Consider the following 14,973-nt stretch of genomic DNA (forward strand, 5'->3'; position numbering starts at 1 on the left):
GTCTCTATATGATTATTTGAGCTTGGGCAAAAATATGGAAGAATTCATACAAGGTTGTAAACATGGGCTCCCCTGGTAGAATGACTGATGTGGTGGAGAAGGAAAGCAGAGATATGTAATAAAAATAGAAAAGACACAGAAATAAAATTATTATTATTATTTATTATACTTTAAGTTCTAGGGTACATGTGCACAACGTGCAGTTTTGTTACATATGTATACATGTGCCATGTTGGTTTGCTGCACCCATCAGCTCATCATTTACATTAGGTATTTCTCCTAATGCTATCCCTCCCCCAGGCCCCCACCCCTCGGCTGGCCCTGGTGTGTGATGTTCCCCACCCTGTGTCCAAGTGATCTCATTGTTCAGTTTCCACCTATGAGTGAGAACACGAGGTGTTTGGTTTTCTGTCCCTGCAATAGTTTGCTGAGAATGATGGTTTCCAGCTTCATCCATGTCCCTGCAAAGGACATGAACTCATCCTTTTTTATGGCTGCATAGTATTCCATGGTGTATATGTACCACATTTTCTTAATCCAGCCTATCATTGATGGACATTTGGGTTGGTTCCAAGTCTTTGCTATTGTGAATAGTGCCACAATAAACATATGTGTGCATGTGTCTTTATAGTAGCATGATTTATAATCCTTTGGGTATATACCCAGTAATGGGATGGCTGGGTCAAATGATATTTCTAGTTCTAGATCCTTGAGGGATCGCCACACTGTCTTCCACAATGGCTGAACTAATTTACACTCTTACCAACAGTGTAAAAGTGTTCCTATTTCTCCACATCCTCTCCAGCATCTGTTGTTTCCTGACTTTCTAATGATTGCCATTGACTTTTTAATGATTGCCATTCTAACTGGCGTGAGATTATATCTCATTGTGGTTTTGATTTGCATTTCTCTGATGACCAGTGATGATGAGTACCTTTGCATATGTCTGATGGCTGCATAAATGTCTTCTTTTGAGAGGTGTCTGTTCATATCTTTTGCCCACTTTATAATGGAGTTGTTTTTTTCTTGCAAATTTGTTTGAGTTCTTTGTAGATTCTGGATATTAGCCCTTTGTCAGATGGGTAGATTGCAAAAATTTTCTCCCATTCTGTAGGTTGCCTGTTCACTCTGATGTTAGTTTCTTTCGCCGTGCAGAAGCTCTTTAGTTTAACTAGATCCCATTTGTCTGTTTTGGCTTTTGTTGCCATTGCTTTTGGTGTTTTAGTCATGAAGTCTTTGCCCATGCCTATGTCCTGAATGGTATTGCCTAGGTTTTCTTCTAGGTTTTTATGGTTTTAGGTCTAACATTTAAGTCTTTAATTCATCTTGAATTAATTTTTGTATAAGGTATAAGAAAGGGATCCAATTTCAGTTTTCTACTTTTTTTTTTTTTTAATTGAGATGGAGTCTTGCTCTGTCACTCAGAATGGAGTGCAGTGGCATGATCTAGGCTCACTGCAACCTCCACCTCCCAGGTTCAAGGGATTCTCCTGCCTCAGCCTCCCAAGTAGCTAGGATTACAGGCACATACCACTATGCCCGGCTAATTGGAATAAAAGTATTTCTTAAACAATGTGGTTCCTAGAGGAGAGACAGTGGAATTTTTTTTTTTTTTTTTTTTTTTTTTTAGACAGGGTCTCACTCTGTCACCTAGGCTAGAGTGCAAAAAGGTGATCATAATTTACTGCAGCCTTGAACCCCTGGGCTCAAGGGATCCTCCCACCTCAGCCTCTCCAGTAACTGGGACTATAGGTGTGAACCACCATACCCAGCTAATTTTTAAAATTTTTTTTGTAGAGATAAGGTCTCCCTATGTTGCCCAGGCTGGTCTCAAATCCCTGGACTCAAGTGATCCTCCCACCTCAGCCTCTGAAAGTGCTGGGATTATAGGCGTAAGTGACCATGCCCGTCCTAGAAACATTCTTTTACAAATCAGAACTAAAACAAGGAATTCCACCATTGCTAATGCTATTGACATTATTTATAAAGCTCTGTCCACTGCAGTAACACAAGAAACAAATAATACATATAATTATTTGAATTAAATATAAAAAACCATTATTTACTCATCTTAAGTGGCTGCATATCTGCCGAATCTAAATATGTTAGCTTTAAAAATTATTCAAATGAATAAAAGTTAAATGAAGTGCTGAATGTTCAATAAATATTTAAATATCAATAGCCTTACTACATGTCAAATAAAACAAACTTTTAACTTCATTAATAGAAGGTCCTATTCATAAAAACAACAGAACTACTCAGCCATAAACTTAAAAAGCAAGGTACATATCCTGCTTTAAAACCATTTGTGCTAAGAGATATGTGTTGGAGTCAGCTACCAAAAATAGTGATTTTGCTTTGAACAACTTAGCTTAAGCCATTCTAGTTAGATAGCAGAGCAATGGTGTATTAAGGCTATTTTTTTTTTTTTTTTTTTTTTTTTTTTTTTTTTTTTTGAGACGAAGTTTCACTCTTGTTGCCCAGGCTGGAGTGCAATGGCATGATCTCCCCTCACTGCAACCTCTGCCTCCTGGTTCAAGCAATTCTCCTGCCTCAGCCTCCTGAGTAGCTAGGATTACAGGTGCCTGCCACCACCATGCCTGACTAATTTTTTTATGTTTTAAGTAGAGATGGGGTTTCACCATGTTGGCCAGGCTGGTTTCGTACTCCTGACCTCAGCTGCCTGTCTTGGCCTCCCAAAGTGCTGGGATTACAGGTGTAAGCCACCGCGCCCAGCCTTAAGGCTATTTATAATTTATCATAGCAAAACCTTATCAATTAAAAACATAAGCATAAACAAAAATAAAAACAAAAATACACAAAGCATTTTCTTAGAATATATGGAAAACATCTTGACCATATTCAGGCATGTTCTACATTTCTTGGTGAGAAGATATCACAAAAATAGCACTTCTTCCTCACCTGTTTTTCTTAATTTCATGTAATTCCAATGATTTTTGAATTAGTGTTTATTTAAAGTTAATATAAAATTCATGGAATTTTATAAAAATATAATATAAAAGCTCATGGAATAATATGAGCTGATCAAGAATATCCAAAACATATTTTGAAAAAAAAGAAGTTGATTTAGGCAAGACCACTCCCATTAGATTGCAAACATAGATGATTGATAGATATCAACAATAATTTAATCCATGATTCTGGTTTAAAAATAGGAATATAGATTCATAGAATATAGTAGAAAGCTCAGAAATAGATATAAAAATTTTAAGGAACACATATCATAAAATGAGAGGAAACAAAAATTATTTCATAAAATGTGTGAGATAACTGGCTTATACTATGGAAACATAATTTCATATTTTACATTAAATATAAAATAAAATTAGACTAATTAAGAAATTGATATGTAAAGATAAGTCACAGAAGAACTAACAGAAAATGAAGTTGAACATAATTTGAAAGTACAATTTTTTTACCTCTGAAACAATATAGTATGTAATAGCAAAAGAAAAATATTCATATACATGACTTCCTTTTACAAAAAGTAAGAGTTAACTTGGCCGGGCATGGTGGCTCATGCCTGTAATCCCAGCACTTTGGGAGACCAAGGCGGGCAGATCACCTGTAGGTCAAGAGTTCTAGACCAGCCTGGCCAACATGGTGAAAAACTGTCTCTACTAAAAATACAAAAAAATTAGCCAGGCGTGGTGGCAGGCACCTGTAATCCCAGCTACTCGGGAGGCTGAGACAGGAGAATCGCTTGAATCTGGGAGGTGAAGGTTGCAGTGAACCAAGATCGTGCCACTGCACTCCAGCCTAGCTGACAAGAGCAAAACTCTGTCAAAAAAAAAAAAAAAAAAAAAGTGAGAGTTAACTAAAGCACACACTTCAGGAAAATATTTACCACTAAAAAAAAATTCATCATAAGATAATAACACTAAGAAAAATTACAAAGAAAAACTTCAGTACACCAAAAAGTAACTGGGCCAAAACACAGATATTCTCACAAGAGGAGATTCAGAAAGTAGATAGAAATATGGAAATATGTTCAACCTCGCTAGTTTTCAAATAAATACAAATTAAAGCGATAATAAGCTATGCTAACACCCAGTGTTGGTGATGCCAATTAGCACAACCTTTTTGGAAAGCAATTTGGCAGCATGTTTCAAAATTCGTAAATATATTCATTCTGTTTGAAGCATTAATTTCAGCCTTAGAATCCTGAGGAAATAACTTGAAAGAAGAAAATCCCTAGGCATGAAGATGCTCTTGCAGTAGCATTTATAGAATTAGAAACCTGGAAATAACGAAACTGTTTAGCAATAAGGAATGATTCAGTATAATATGTCGATCGGATAAGAGTGTTGTATAGCAATTATTTGGCCCTGTGGATATTGTCGGCTAACTGACACCCCAGCTGCCTCTGCATCCCATCTGCCCTTTAAGTCTTTACTCCCTCTTTATCCAGCTTGATTCAAGAAAGAGCCATCAGCCTGGTAAGGAGTCCCATGCTGGGTTTCTTAGGACAAAGCTTCAGCTTTTTAACTGTACTCACCTGGACCCCAAGTTACGCAAAAATACCTTCACCTCACTGGCTCCTCTCTCCTTCCACTGCACCTGAAAAAACATGCTGTCTCTTCTTTTCAGGTCCACTCCAACCTGGTTTCTGCCCCACTGTTCCCCTGAACCGGTTCTTGCTAAGGTCACTGGTGAACTCCATGCAGCCATTCCAGTGGACACTATAAGGTCATCTTACTGGGCTGATACCGTTCTTGAAACTGTCTTTTCCATTGCTTTCCATGGCACGCCCACTCCGTGCTCTCCTTCTTCTCTGTGGCCAGGCCTCAATTCCCTTGCTGGGCCTTGTTGGTGCCTTCTCTCCCTGTCTCTAAATATTGGAGCCATTTAAGGCCCAGTTTTGGTTCTTCCTCTCTTCTTACTCTACATTTTGTCTGTAGACAATCTTATCCACTTCCATGGCCTTATCAATCACCTGTATGTTCATGTCTCCTTTATCCCCACCCCAGATTGCTCCTCTGAGCTCCAGGCCCATACCCAACTTGACACATCTGCCTAAGTATCACACAAGTATCTTGAACTACATACACCCCAAACTGAAGTCTTGAATCTTCCACCCATCTGCCTCTCCCTCAGTATGCCCCATCTCCATGTATGGTACCTGTGGTACCTCCATCCATCCATTTGCTCACCAGCATCCTCCATATCCACATCCCCTACTTCCAGTCCTGCCCCATGCTACTTCTGAGGGGTACCTTGACTGCCTGGTTCTTCCCCTTTCTATTGTACCATCTTAGCTCAGTCATCTCTTGATGATTCCTTGATACCACGTGACCCTCCAATTTTATTCTGGTGGAGTGTTCTATACTTCTACTAGTCTATAAGCTCTTTGAGGGCAAGGACCATAGCTGTTTGGTTCACTGGTATAATCAGTACCATTGTGCAGCACTTGGCATATGTTGCAAGCTTGATAAATATTTGTGGAATAAATAAATGGAATAATTATAGTTATATAAAACTACATATGTGAGAACTAGAAGGAAATGTGGAAACTTTAAAAGAGTTGTTTAAAGTGTGATTTTTAAAAATTCTGATACTCTTGTTATAATGTTTGAGCAGTGAATTCAATTTAAGACATACATGTATACAAGATAATCTGTGATAGTGTGCTAAGATGTGTGGTGCAGATATAAATGCTGGGTTGAAGATTCAGCATGAATGAGAGTTCAAGCATTTGTTGAAGATGAGTTAGTGGGAATAGTTTGGGATCTTTTACTGTGCTCAGAATTCCCTAAAGACAATTGAACTTCAGTCCAGGTGAAGTGGACTGAAATAACTTGCCTTCTTCCAGCATGATAATATGGCCAGAACTTTTTGAAAATGGAAAGATAGGGGTGACCTCCAGGGACTAGACAAGACTTAGCAAGCTTATCAGAGAACCAGGGAACCAGCAGAGTCTTAGGTGGCAGTGCAGCAAGTCTGGGAGGAAGTGAGATGTATAACAGAAGACAGACAGCTGCCAGGTTGTCTAGACTATGGCTCTTCATAAGAGGTGATAAAGTTACCACTTTCTGCACTCCCAGGTTCCTTTTACTTGGCCCACATTCCCACTAGATCCCATCATGCACCTGATGCAAAAGGAGTCCACTGTTGCCATGTTAATTCCTGTAATTTTCGTTTTGAACAGGACACCTGGCTGCCTTGTTACTTTGGACCATTTCCTTGGGAAAAAGCTACTTTGGGAACATTTCAAGATTGTCTTTTTGTGTCCCTACTATACACATACACACATGTACAGGCACGCAGACGTATCCCTGTACACATACGAACATACACACACAAAAACACTCCCTCCACCCAAATTTAATCATATGTTTGACCACAAGCAAAACCTTAACTAATTCTAAAGCACATTTCACAGGCCACCTTCTTTAATCATTATCTAACAATATTAGCAATAAGGAATAGTTGACAAATGTATCTTCACACCTAGGAGATCATCAAGGCATGCCGTCTTAAATGAACCCCAGATCAAAGAGAAACGGATGAAAAAAAGTCATGTGTTTGGATGGGAATACTTAATATCATAAAGATACAAATTTTTCTAACATTAAGGCATATATTTAATACAATTTCATTTAGACTTAGTCTCTTCAACCCCTTTGGATAAAATGAACTTAAAGTTCATATGGATGAATAATGTCCAGGAAACGCTAAGAAAATTATGAAACTAGAGATAAAGAAGGAGAGATTTGCCTTATCAGATGGTAAATATATTTAAAATTACAGGAGCAAAAACTTAATGACATTGGAATAGAAGTAGATCAATAGATTATTGAAAGAGAGTGGAGTTCAGAAATAGATTCCAGATAAATGGAAATTTAACATAGGACAAAATGGCATTTCAATTCAGTGGGAAAAGGAGGTTTGTTTTTTGTTTAATAAATGGCTGTGACATAATTGATTAACCATCTGGATAAAGTTGGACCCTTATCTCACACTGTATATAAAAATAAATTCCAGATGGATTAAAGACATAAGCTTAAAAAATAAAGCAATAAAGACGTTGGAACAATTTTATATTTGTCCATAAGCTAGAGTTTGGGAAGCACTTTATAGCTGAGACAAGAAACCCTGTATTTGATTACTTAAAAGCACATTGTGTAAGGATAAAAGATGTCACAAGCAAAAGTTACAAGACAAACAATAGATTAGGAGAAAAATATGTGTCAGAAATATGACAGATAAAGATTAATATCTACACCATGCAGAGAGCTCTTGAAAATTGATAAGAAAAATATATACACAAAGCAGAAAAATGGTCAAAGAATAAGAATATGCAGTGTACAAAAGAGCAAACCCAATAGCCAACACACCATCTATTCTTTTATATTTTTATTTATTTGTTTATTTATTTTTGGAGGTAGTGTCTTGCTCTGTCACCCAGAAACATCTATTCTTTACATCGACTCTTCTGAGAAATTCTCCTTCCTGTGGCAGGTCAAAAGGTGAGATAATATAAGGCTCTGTGATGGAAATGAGGCAAAAATCATCATTTTTTCCCTGTATCTTCCCTGCACAGACTACAGTGACTGTGGTGGGAAGCTTCTCTCCAAGACACTCAAAGTGCATGGTGAAGAACGTGGACTCTAACAGGGAGCTCTGCCAGAATAAAAGTCAGCCCAACCGGACCTGCACCTGTAGCATCCCAACCAGAGCAACCTACAAAGGTATGTGGACTTTTCTGGGTTATTTTTGTTATAAAGTCAAAAAAACAAGGGAACCTCCTGAGTTTAGTTTGCCCAAGGAATCTGAATAGTTCCCCCTCTGTAGACTCACTCCCCCCCACCCCCCCTTTCCCACTTTTCCTCTGGATCCTCCTCACCTCTGATTTACCTCATTCCTTGACTCCAAGACCCCACTATCAGATATGCCTGGGCAATGACAAGAGGAGGGCAAGTTGGATAGGAGAGTGCAGAAAAGCCAGATAGCATTGGGCCGACTGTACCCAAATAGTTTAGATAATTCAGAGATCTGAAAAGTAAGAAATCCCTGGGTGAGATGAGAAATTTTAACAATCAGTATTCTATCAGTTTGAGTTCATTGCATTCATACATCCATCCAGGGAGTATTTATTGTACATCTACTGTATGTGAGGCACTATGCCAGGTGCTAGGGATACAGTGACTCCCCCTTGCCCCTAAAAAGAAGACTGTGCCCAGGGATAGAGAGAAGTAAGTAGCTCGTTACAATGCAGTGTGTAAATGCAGGGAACATAGAGTACCATGAGAAGCACATGAAAAATGTACCTTACCAGACATGGCAGAGGGGGAAGGGGAAGGAAAGCTTCCTGGAGGAAGTGATGTCCAGACAAGGCGAGGGTAGAGTTGAGCCAGACAAAGAGGAGGGGGATGGGTATTTCAGACAGAGACCAACCTGCATGATGTCCAGGAGAGAAAAAGCTTTATTTGAAGAACCAAAAGAGCTTCTATATGGCCAAGGCAAATGGGGTAGGGGAAGGTGGAAAGGGGAAAGGAAGAGAAGATAGATACCAAAGGAGGTATCTTGGGGACCATGAAAGGCCTTGTGAACTGTGAATCCTGGGAGCTGTGATGAGATGCTGAAAGGTTTAAGCTGGAGACTGGCAGCACAATCAGATTTATATTACAGAAAGGTTCAATTGTGCATTGTCTGTCTTTCCTACTGGAATGTAAGCCCCGTGGAGGCAGGGACTTTGGGAAGACGTCTTCACTGCTGTGCTTTGAACAGTGTCTGGCACAACGTAGCCATTCACAATCAATAAATGTTTCTTGAATGAATGAATTAATAGCTTGAAGGTGGAGAATGGGCCAAAGAAGGGAAAGACTGAAAGACTGAGTTCCAAAAGAATAGATAGGAAAGCTATTGGAGGGGTCCAGGTGAGAAGGAAAGTGAGAGCTGGAGGAGAAGCCAAGGGGGATGGAGAGAAGTGGATTCAGTAGATGGTTAGGAGGTCCAGTGGGCAGACTGAGGACTCCTGAGTCTCTTTGGATGAGAAAGACTGGAAGTAGAGTTGAGTTCATGGAGAAGGTCTCCAGGACTGAGTGATGATCATTAATGGAGCTGAGTGGGTTTTGTGGTGAGAGCTGGAGTTACCCAATATCTTAGTCCATTCTGGCTGCTATAACAAAATACCTTAGACTGGATAATTTATAAACAATAGAAATGTATTGCTTACAGCTCTGGTGGCTGGGGAGTCCAAGGTCAAGGCTCCAGCAGATTCAGTGTCTGGTAAGGGCTTGGCCTCTGACTTCACAGATGGTGCCTTGTTGCTGTATTTTTACATGCAGAAGGGGCAAGGGAGCTCTCTCAAGCCTCTTTTATAAGAACACTAATCACATTCATGAGGGTGCAGTCCTCATGATTTAATCACTTCACAAAGGCCCCATGGCTTAATACTACCACATTGGGTATTAGATTCCAACTTATGGATTTAGGGGAGACATAAATATTCAGACCATAGAACCCAATTGATCCTAAATCCTTCAAAAGGCAATTTAATGCACCAGGCCAGAGATGTGAGCTTAAACATGCTCTCAGCCACTGGGTGGTGGCTGTTTGGGACTGATTGCTTGGAAAATCACCTCAATTTTCCACTTTACTTTGTCCACACTGTGCAGCCTTTGTGATGCATTTCTGGTTAATTTTGTTCATTAAAACGCAGACCTTGCTCACCTATAAAATATGCCTCTGAAGTATTTGAGATCACCTTGTAAAGCTAGTTGGTTGCTTTTAGATCCTCCCATCAGTTGCACCCAACCCTTCACCTGCTGTTTTCTGAATATCTTATATATTCCGAACAGGCAAACAAATTCGCTTCCCAGCCTCTTGTACTCAGCCAGCCAGCGACCATTGCCATGCCAAGCCTTTATCCATGGCCTTCTTTGAACCTAGAATGGCCTCCCCTCTTTCACAAAATCCTGTCTCCCTTTCTGCTTTGAAACATTGGAGAAAGTCACCTCTTCCCATATGCCCTTGCCAGATTCTGCTCTGACTTTCTCAGCCATTCTAACACCACTTTGGTCCTCCATGCACACCCCTGTCTTGGTACCCAGGTTACCAGAGGGAACTGAAACCACTCACATGGTTGTTTCCTTGACTGTGCTGTCATCACCTAAATTATTTTACCTCTTCCAGAATAACTGTAAATGCTTTCCTAGAAGAAATCATGAATATTCATTTCCTTGTGATATTTCCAAATAGAGTTTTGTGCCTATTTGGTGCTTGAAAAAATGTATGGCTTTTGCAGTCTTCATCACTGGACACTTACAGATTCCACTGGAGTGTATTTTCACTGGGAGTCCCTCCGAGTTGACTGTCCCTGTGTTCATTCTATTCACATGTATCAAGTGTCTGTTCAGAGGCTTTTGCAGAGAGGTCATGCCAGCCCTCCAAGCCTCTTTGTCTTGAGAACAGAGGGTGATCATTTCACACACACCCTCTGTATGTGAACCGAATTTTATATGGAATTCTGACTTTCAGAGGGAGTGTTATTGCTGTGCAGAAGGACCTTAAAGTAAGGGTTTTTAGACTTTGGGAACCACACACTAATAACATTTCAATAAGAAAATTAGGGATGCCAATGGAGTCAAGCCAGATTCTTATTTTGTCAAGACTTGGATTTAAAAAGCACCCTCTCGGCCGGGTGTGGTGGCACACACCTGTAATCCCAGCATTTTGGGAGGCTAAGGCGGGGAGATCACTTGAGGTCAGGAGTTCAAGACTAGCCTAGCCAACATGGTGAAACCCTGTCTCTACTAAAATAAATAAATAAACAAACAAATAAATAGCACCACCTCCTAAATCATCAAAGGAAAAATATATTAACACCTTGTGATTAGCACTGGTTCCTGGACAGAAGGGGATTTGAAAGGTGCTACTCTGTATTGTGGCCCCAAACCTGGGCTCTATACAATCGTTCCGTGGGGAGCGATGCAACCACAGGTTCCTGGGTCCACCCTAGGCTTGCTAAATCAGAATATTTAGGGGCATGGCCTGGGATCTATATTTTTATAAATTTCTCAGGTGATTCTGATAGACAACTGGGTTTGAGAATCACTACCTTGGATAGAGTATATATGTTTAAATATTATATTTCTCTAATGTTGATTTAGTAGTTTTGAAATCCTTGTTATTTTGTTCTTTTGGGGTTTTCTAACCAATGAGTAGGCTTTCAAAGGCAAATAAGAAAACCTTTATCACAGATTTGGTGACAGTTGACCCCCAAGAAGATCGTGGAACCCTGCCCATGGAAACTACACTTTAGAGTATGTTAGGTAAATATTTGCAGCGTGGATTTTTCGGAAGGTGCAGAATTTCTAATGCTCCGGTTTTCATGTTCTAGGCACTTCTTGCTCGGTGATTTGTTTTATTCTTATGCCTTGGCCAATTAAAAGCTGAGATAGTGATCCCTAGGAGAGTATGAGATGTAAATGAGCTGTAAAATGGCTTCTTCCTAGTGATTATCCATGGGAGGCTTGGAACTCGAGGTGGGTTTAGTCTGTTTGGAGGCTTGAGCTGTGCACTTCGGCTGCCTGATGCGAATGGCCCATGGGGAAGGAACCACATACTGATTGAAATGTTAGCAAACAGCTGGCAAGCTCCCGCCCACTATGCAGAGGAGGCAAAAATATTTATGTTTTTTTGCATTTACAGCTATGCTTGACTATAGCAGGACTCCACTGTAAATGACTTTTTCCCCCCTTCCCTCCAGATGTTTCAGTTGTCAATGTGATGTTCTCCTTCGGTTCTTGGAATTTATCAGACAGATTCAACTTTACCAACTGCTCATCATTAAAAGAGTAAGATTTTATTTGAAATTTGAATATTCTCTCATTGGTCTTAATTTACTTATTTGTTTGACTCCTCGATTTCCTAAAGAACTCTTGTGAGACAGAACTTTCCAAAATGCCTTTTGGAGCATGATGTAATGGGAGACAGGAGAGCCACTGAGCTAATAAACTCAGCTCACACATTCTAGCCCTGACTAGTAAACTGGCGCCATGAGGGAGAGAGATCCACTGTGCTTAAGTATTCATACCCACAGGGAAATATGTCTTCCCAGGACCGAGAGGCAGCCTTGAAGTAAGTAAAGAAGAGACAAGCCAGGCATGGTGGCTCATGTCTGGAATCCCAGCACTTTAGGAGGCCAAGGTGGGCAGATCACTTGAGCCCAGGAGTTTGAGACCAGCCTGGGCAACATGGTGAGACACCATCGCTACACAAAAACACAAAAGTTAGCCAAGCATGGTGGTACATGCCTGTAGTCCCAGCTACTTGGGAGGCTGTGGTGGGAGAATCACCTGAGCCTACGAGGCGGAGGTTGCAGTGAGCCAGGATGGTGCCCTGCATTCCAGTCTGAGTGACAGAGTGAGATTGTCTCAGCAAAAAGAAGAAGGATCGCTGCTAGGTTCTCTCCTGATTGGAATGGCTTCGGGAATTTGGGCGGAACGAGAAGCCTTGAGCGTATGGGTAAGAAGTCATACTTGAGAAGGACAAGGTGAAGTCCCTTTCACCAAAAGAACATGTTCCTGATGCCCCCCTTTTCACCATCTTTGGCCCCTTTGAGCTACATAGGCCCCTGAGTTAGTGCTGAACCTCGCTCCTTGCTTCTAAAGCAGCAAGAGGAAAAGGAGATACGTTTCTCAGATGCCTGACTTTCCAATTGGAAGTTAGGACGGAGGCCCGCAGGGCACCTTGGGAGGCTGCGTGAGTAGCAGTGCTGTAGATCACTTCATGGTTTGATTGACCAGCTATGTGAGCACCAAATGGGAATTTCTTTTGCCCTGGCCTGGGAACCATGGTTTCTATGGGGAAAATGAATTTGAACTTGAAGCTGAGCTGAGAGGCTACTCTTGAATGATTAGAACAGGAGCCCCTGGGCCTCATCTCTTCCACTGAGACACTTTGAAAAAGATGACACAAGGCCCAGTTCAATGATTGCTAAGAAAGAGAATGAATTTAAGGAGAAAAAAATACAAAAATTGCTACAGCAAGCCTCAGAAGTTCATGAAAATAGGAAAAAAGGGGGAGAATTAAATAGAATTATATAGCTCAAAGACAGTTGAAAGATAACGTAGCTCCCCTGACGCCCAGTTTAAGGCCAGATGAAAGGAACCGACTCGCCCCAGGTCCCACAACTTGGTAATTAAGAACCAGACCTCAGACCTAGGTCCCCTGGGGAGGGTGAGCCCCCTTTCCGTAGGTAACTGCTTCCTGTTAGGAAAGCACTTAGTACAGTAATCACACCCCGGGGGTAGAAGAAGCGTGCAAATCACAAACCCACTTCTAGCACACTTAGGTGGCCGGATCCACGCAAAAGCCAGCGTGTCTTCTCCTTCCATGGAAACTGCAGTTTCTGTAGGTCAGAATCTCAGAATGTTTCCTCATTTCTTGGAGAAGGTATAAAACAAACTGGGTCCCCACGCCCTGCGCTAGCACCCTTTGCAAGAACTAAGGCTTCCTCTGGCCTCCCTTGGCCCTGTTTCCAGATCAACCCGATTTCCCTTTTTAACATTCCTTCTCATAAGTGCTTTTCAAGTCCTCCACAGTTTACCCAATCATGATAGGTGATTTGATTAGTAGACACACAATTCTTCCTTAATTTGATTATAAAGCAAACACAGGCACCTCATTGCCTCTGCTTGCCAGCTAACACTTTCTCTCTCACATCTTCCAGGCAGTTGGCAGTGTGACTGCTGGAGTGAGTGAGGGCTTCCCGATTTTGGAAGGCAGGGTGGGTAGAGGCAGGGAGAGAGAGAGAGATCCGTCTCCAGAGGGACTTACTTGAGGGTAGACAAATAGCAGAACTGGATTCAGAAACAAATTCACTGGGTTCTTGTTATCTACAGACCAGCAGGTGACCCAGCTTCAGGTTTCCATGGCAACACCCCTGCAGGTGCCATTCCGGCCCATCAACCTGAGGGCTTCCAAGAGCAGGGCACAAAGCCTCACAGGAATGTCTGTCCAGGGATTTTTTTTTTTTTTTTTTTTTTTGTCTTCTTTTAAATGCTTGCATGCCACATCATAGAGGAAAATTCTAGGATATGAACATTGTCCTAAAATGCAGGAATTAAGTCAGTTTTCTGTGTTGCTAGATGCCCAGCATGCACAGAAACTGGCTGTGCGTGGTGTAAAAGTGCAAGAAGGTGTATCCACCCCTTCACAGCTTGCGACCCTTCTGATTACGAGAGAAACCAGGTAAAGTGACATTTTTTTGGTATTGTAAGGCTTAACCGCTGGGCACGGTGGCTCATGCCTGTAATCCCAGCACTTTGGGAGGCCGAGGCAGGTGGATCACCTGAGGTCAGGAGTTCGAGACCAGCCTGACCAACATGGCAAAACCCTGTCTCTATACAAAGTTAGTGGGGCGTGATGGTGCATGCCCGTAATCTCAGCTACTCGGGAGGCTGACGCAGGAGAATCGCTTGAACCTGGGAGGCGGAGGTTGCAGTGAGCTGAGATCGCGCCACCACACTCCAGCCTGGGCGACAGAATGAGACTCTGTCTCAAAAACAAAACAAAACAAAACAAAAAACAGGTTTAACCAAAAATAAATGTTTGTGACTGCCTAGTCCTACCTTCTCTTTTATGTTTGTTGTACACTTTGAATTTACCACCCATCTGAATGTTGAAGGGATGTTCTCCATTCCAGGAACAGTGTCCAGTGGCTGTTGAGAAGACATCAGGAGGAGGAAGACCCAAGGAGAACAAGGGGAACAGAACGAACCAGGCTTTACAGGTCAGACCCTATTTTTGTGCGGTTAAGGGGAAAACCTCTCTTTGAATGACCATGACAACAACTCATACTACTTTGGGTTCCTTAAAAAAATTCTCTATTTTACTTTCTACCAAAATTCCCTTTTGTATCTTTGGTTTTTTAACCAAGTTTCACTTAATTAGCTCAATACATCAAAGGCTGGACAGTCACATAAAATAAATTAAAACTCTGTA

At 41.2% G+C, this 14,973-nt stretch overlaps 1 protein-coding gene across 2 annotated transcripts in view; it reads left to right on the forward strand.

Annotated features, from left to right (window-relative positions):
* PLXNC1 (plexin C1) overlaps nt 1–14,973 on the forward strand; it is a 160,477-nt gene that overhangs the window by 63,942 nt on the left and 81,562 nt on the right. For both annotated transcript variants that reach the window (XM_030939504.1, XM_010383921.2), the window contains exons 6-9: nt 7,565–7,712; nt 11,735–11,822; nt 14,118–14,220; nt 14,675–14,761. In XM_030939504.1, the coding sequence (XP_030795364.1) occupies nt 7,565–7,712; nt 11,735–11,822; nt 14,118–14,220; nt 14,675–14,761 (426 nt within the window). The remainder of the gene's footprint in view (nt 1–7,564; nt 7,713–11,734; nt 11,823–14,117; nt 14,221–14,674; nt 14,762–14,973) is intronic.

The sequence above is a fragment of the Rhinopithecus roxellana genome, chromosome 10 (assembly GCF_007565055.1).
Source record: "Rhinopithecus roxellana isolate Shanxi Qingling chromosome 10, ASM756505v1, whole genome shotgun sequence".
NCBI classification, from domain to species: Eukaryota; Metazoa; Chordata; class Mammalia; order Primates; family Cercopithecidae; genus Rhinopithecus; species Rhinopithecus roxellana.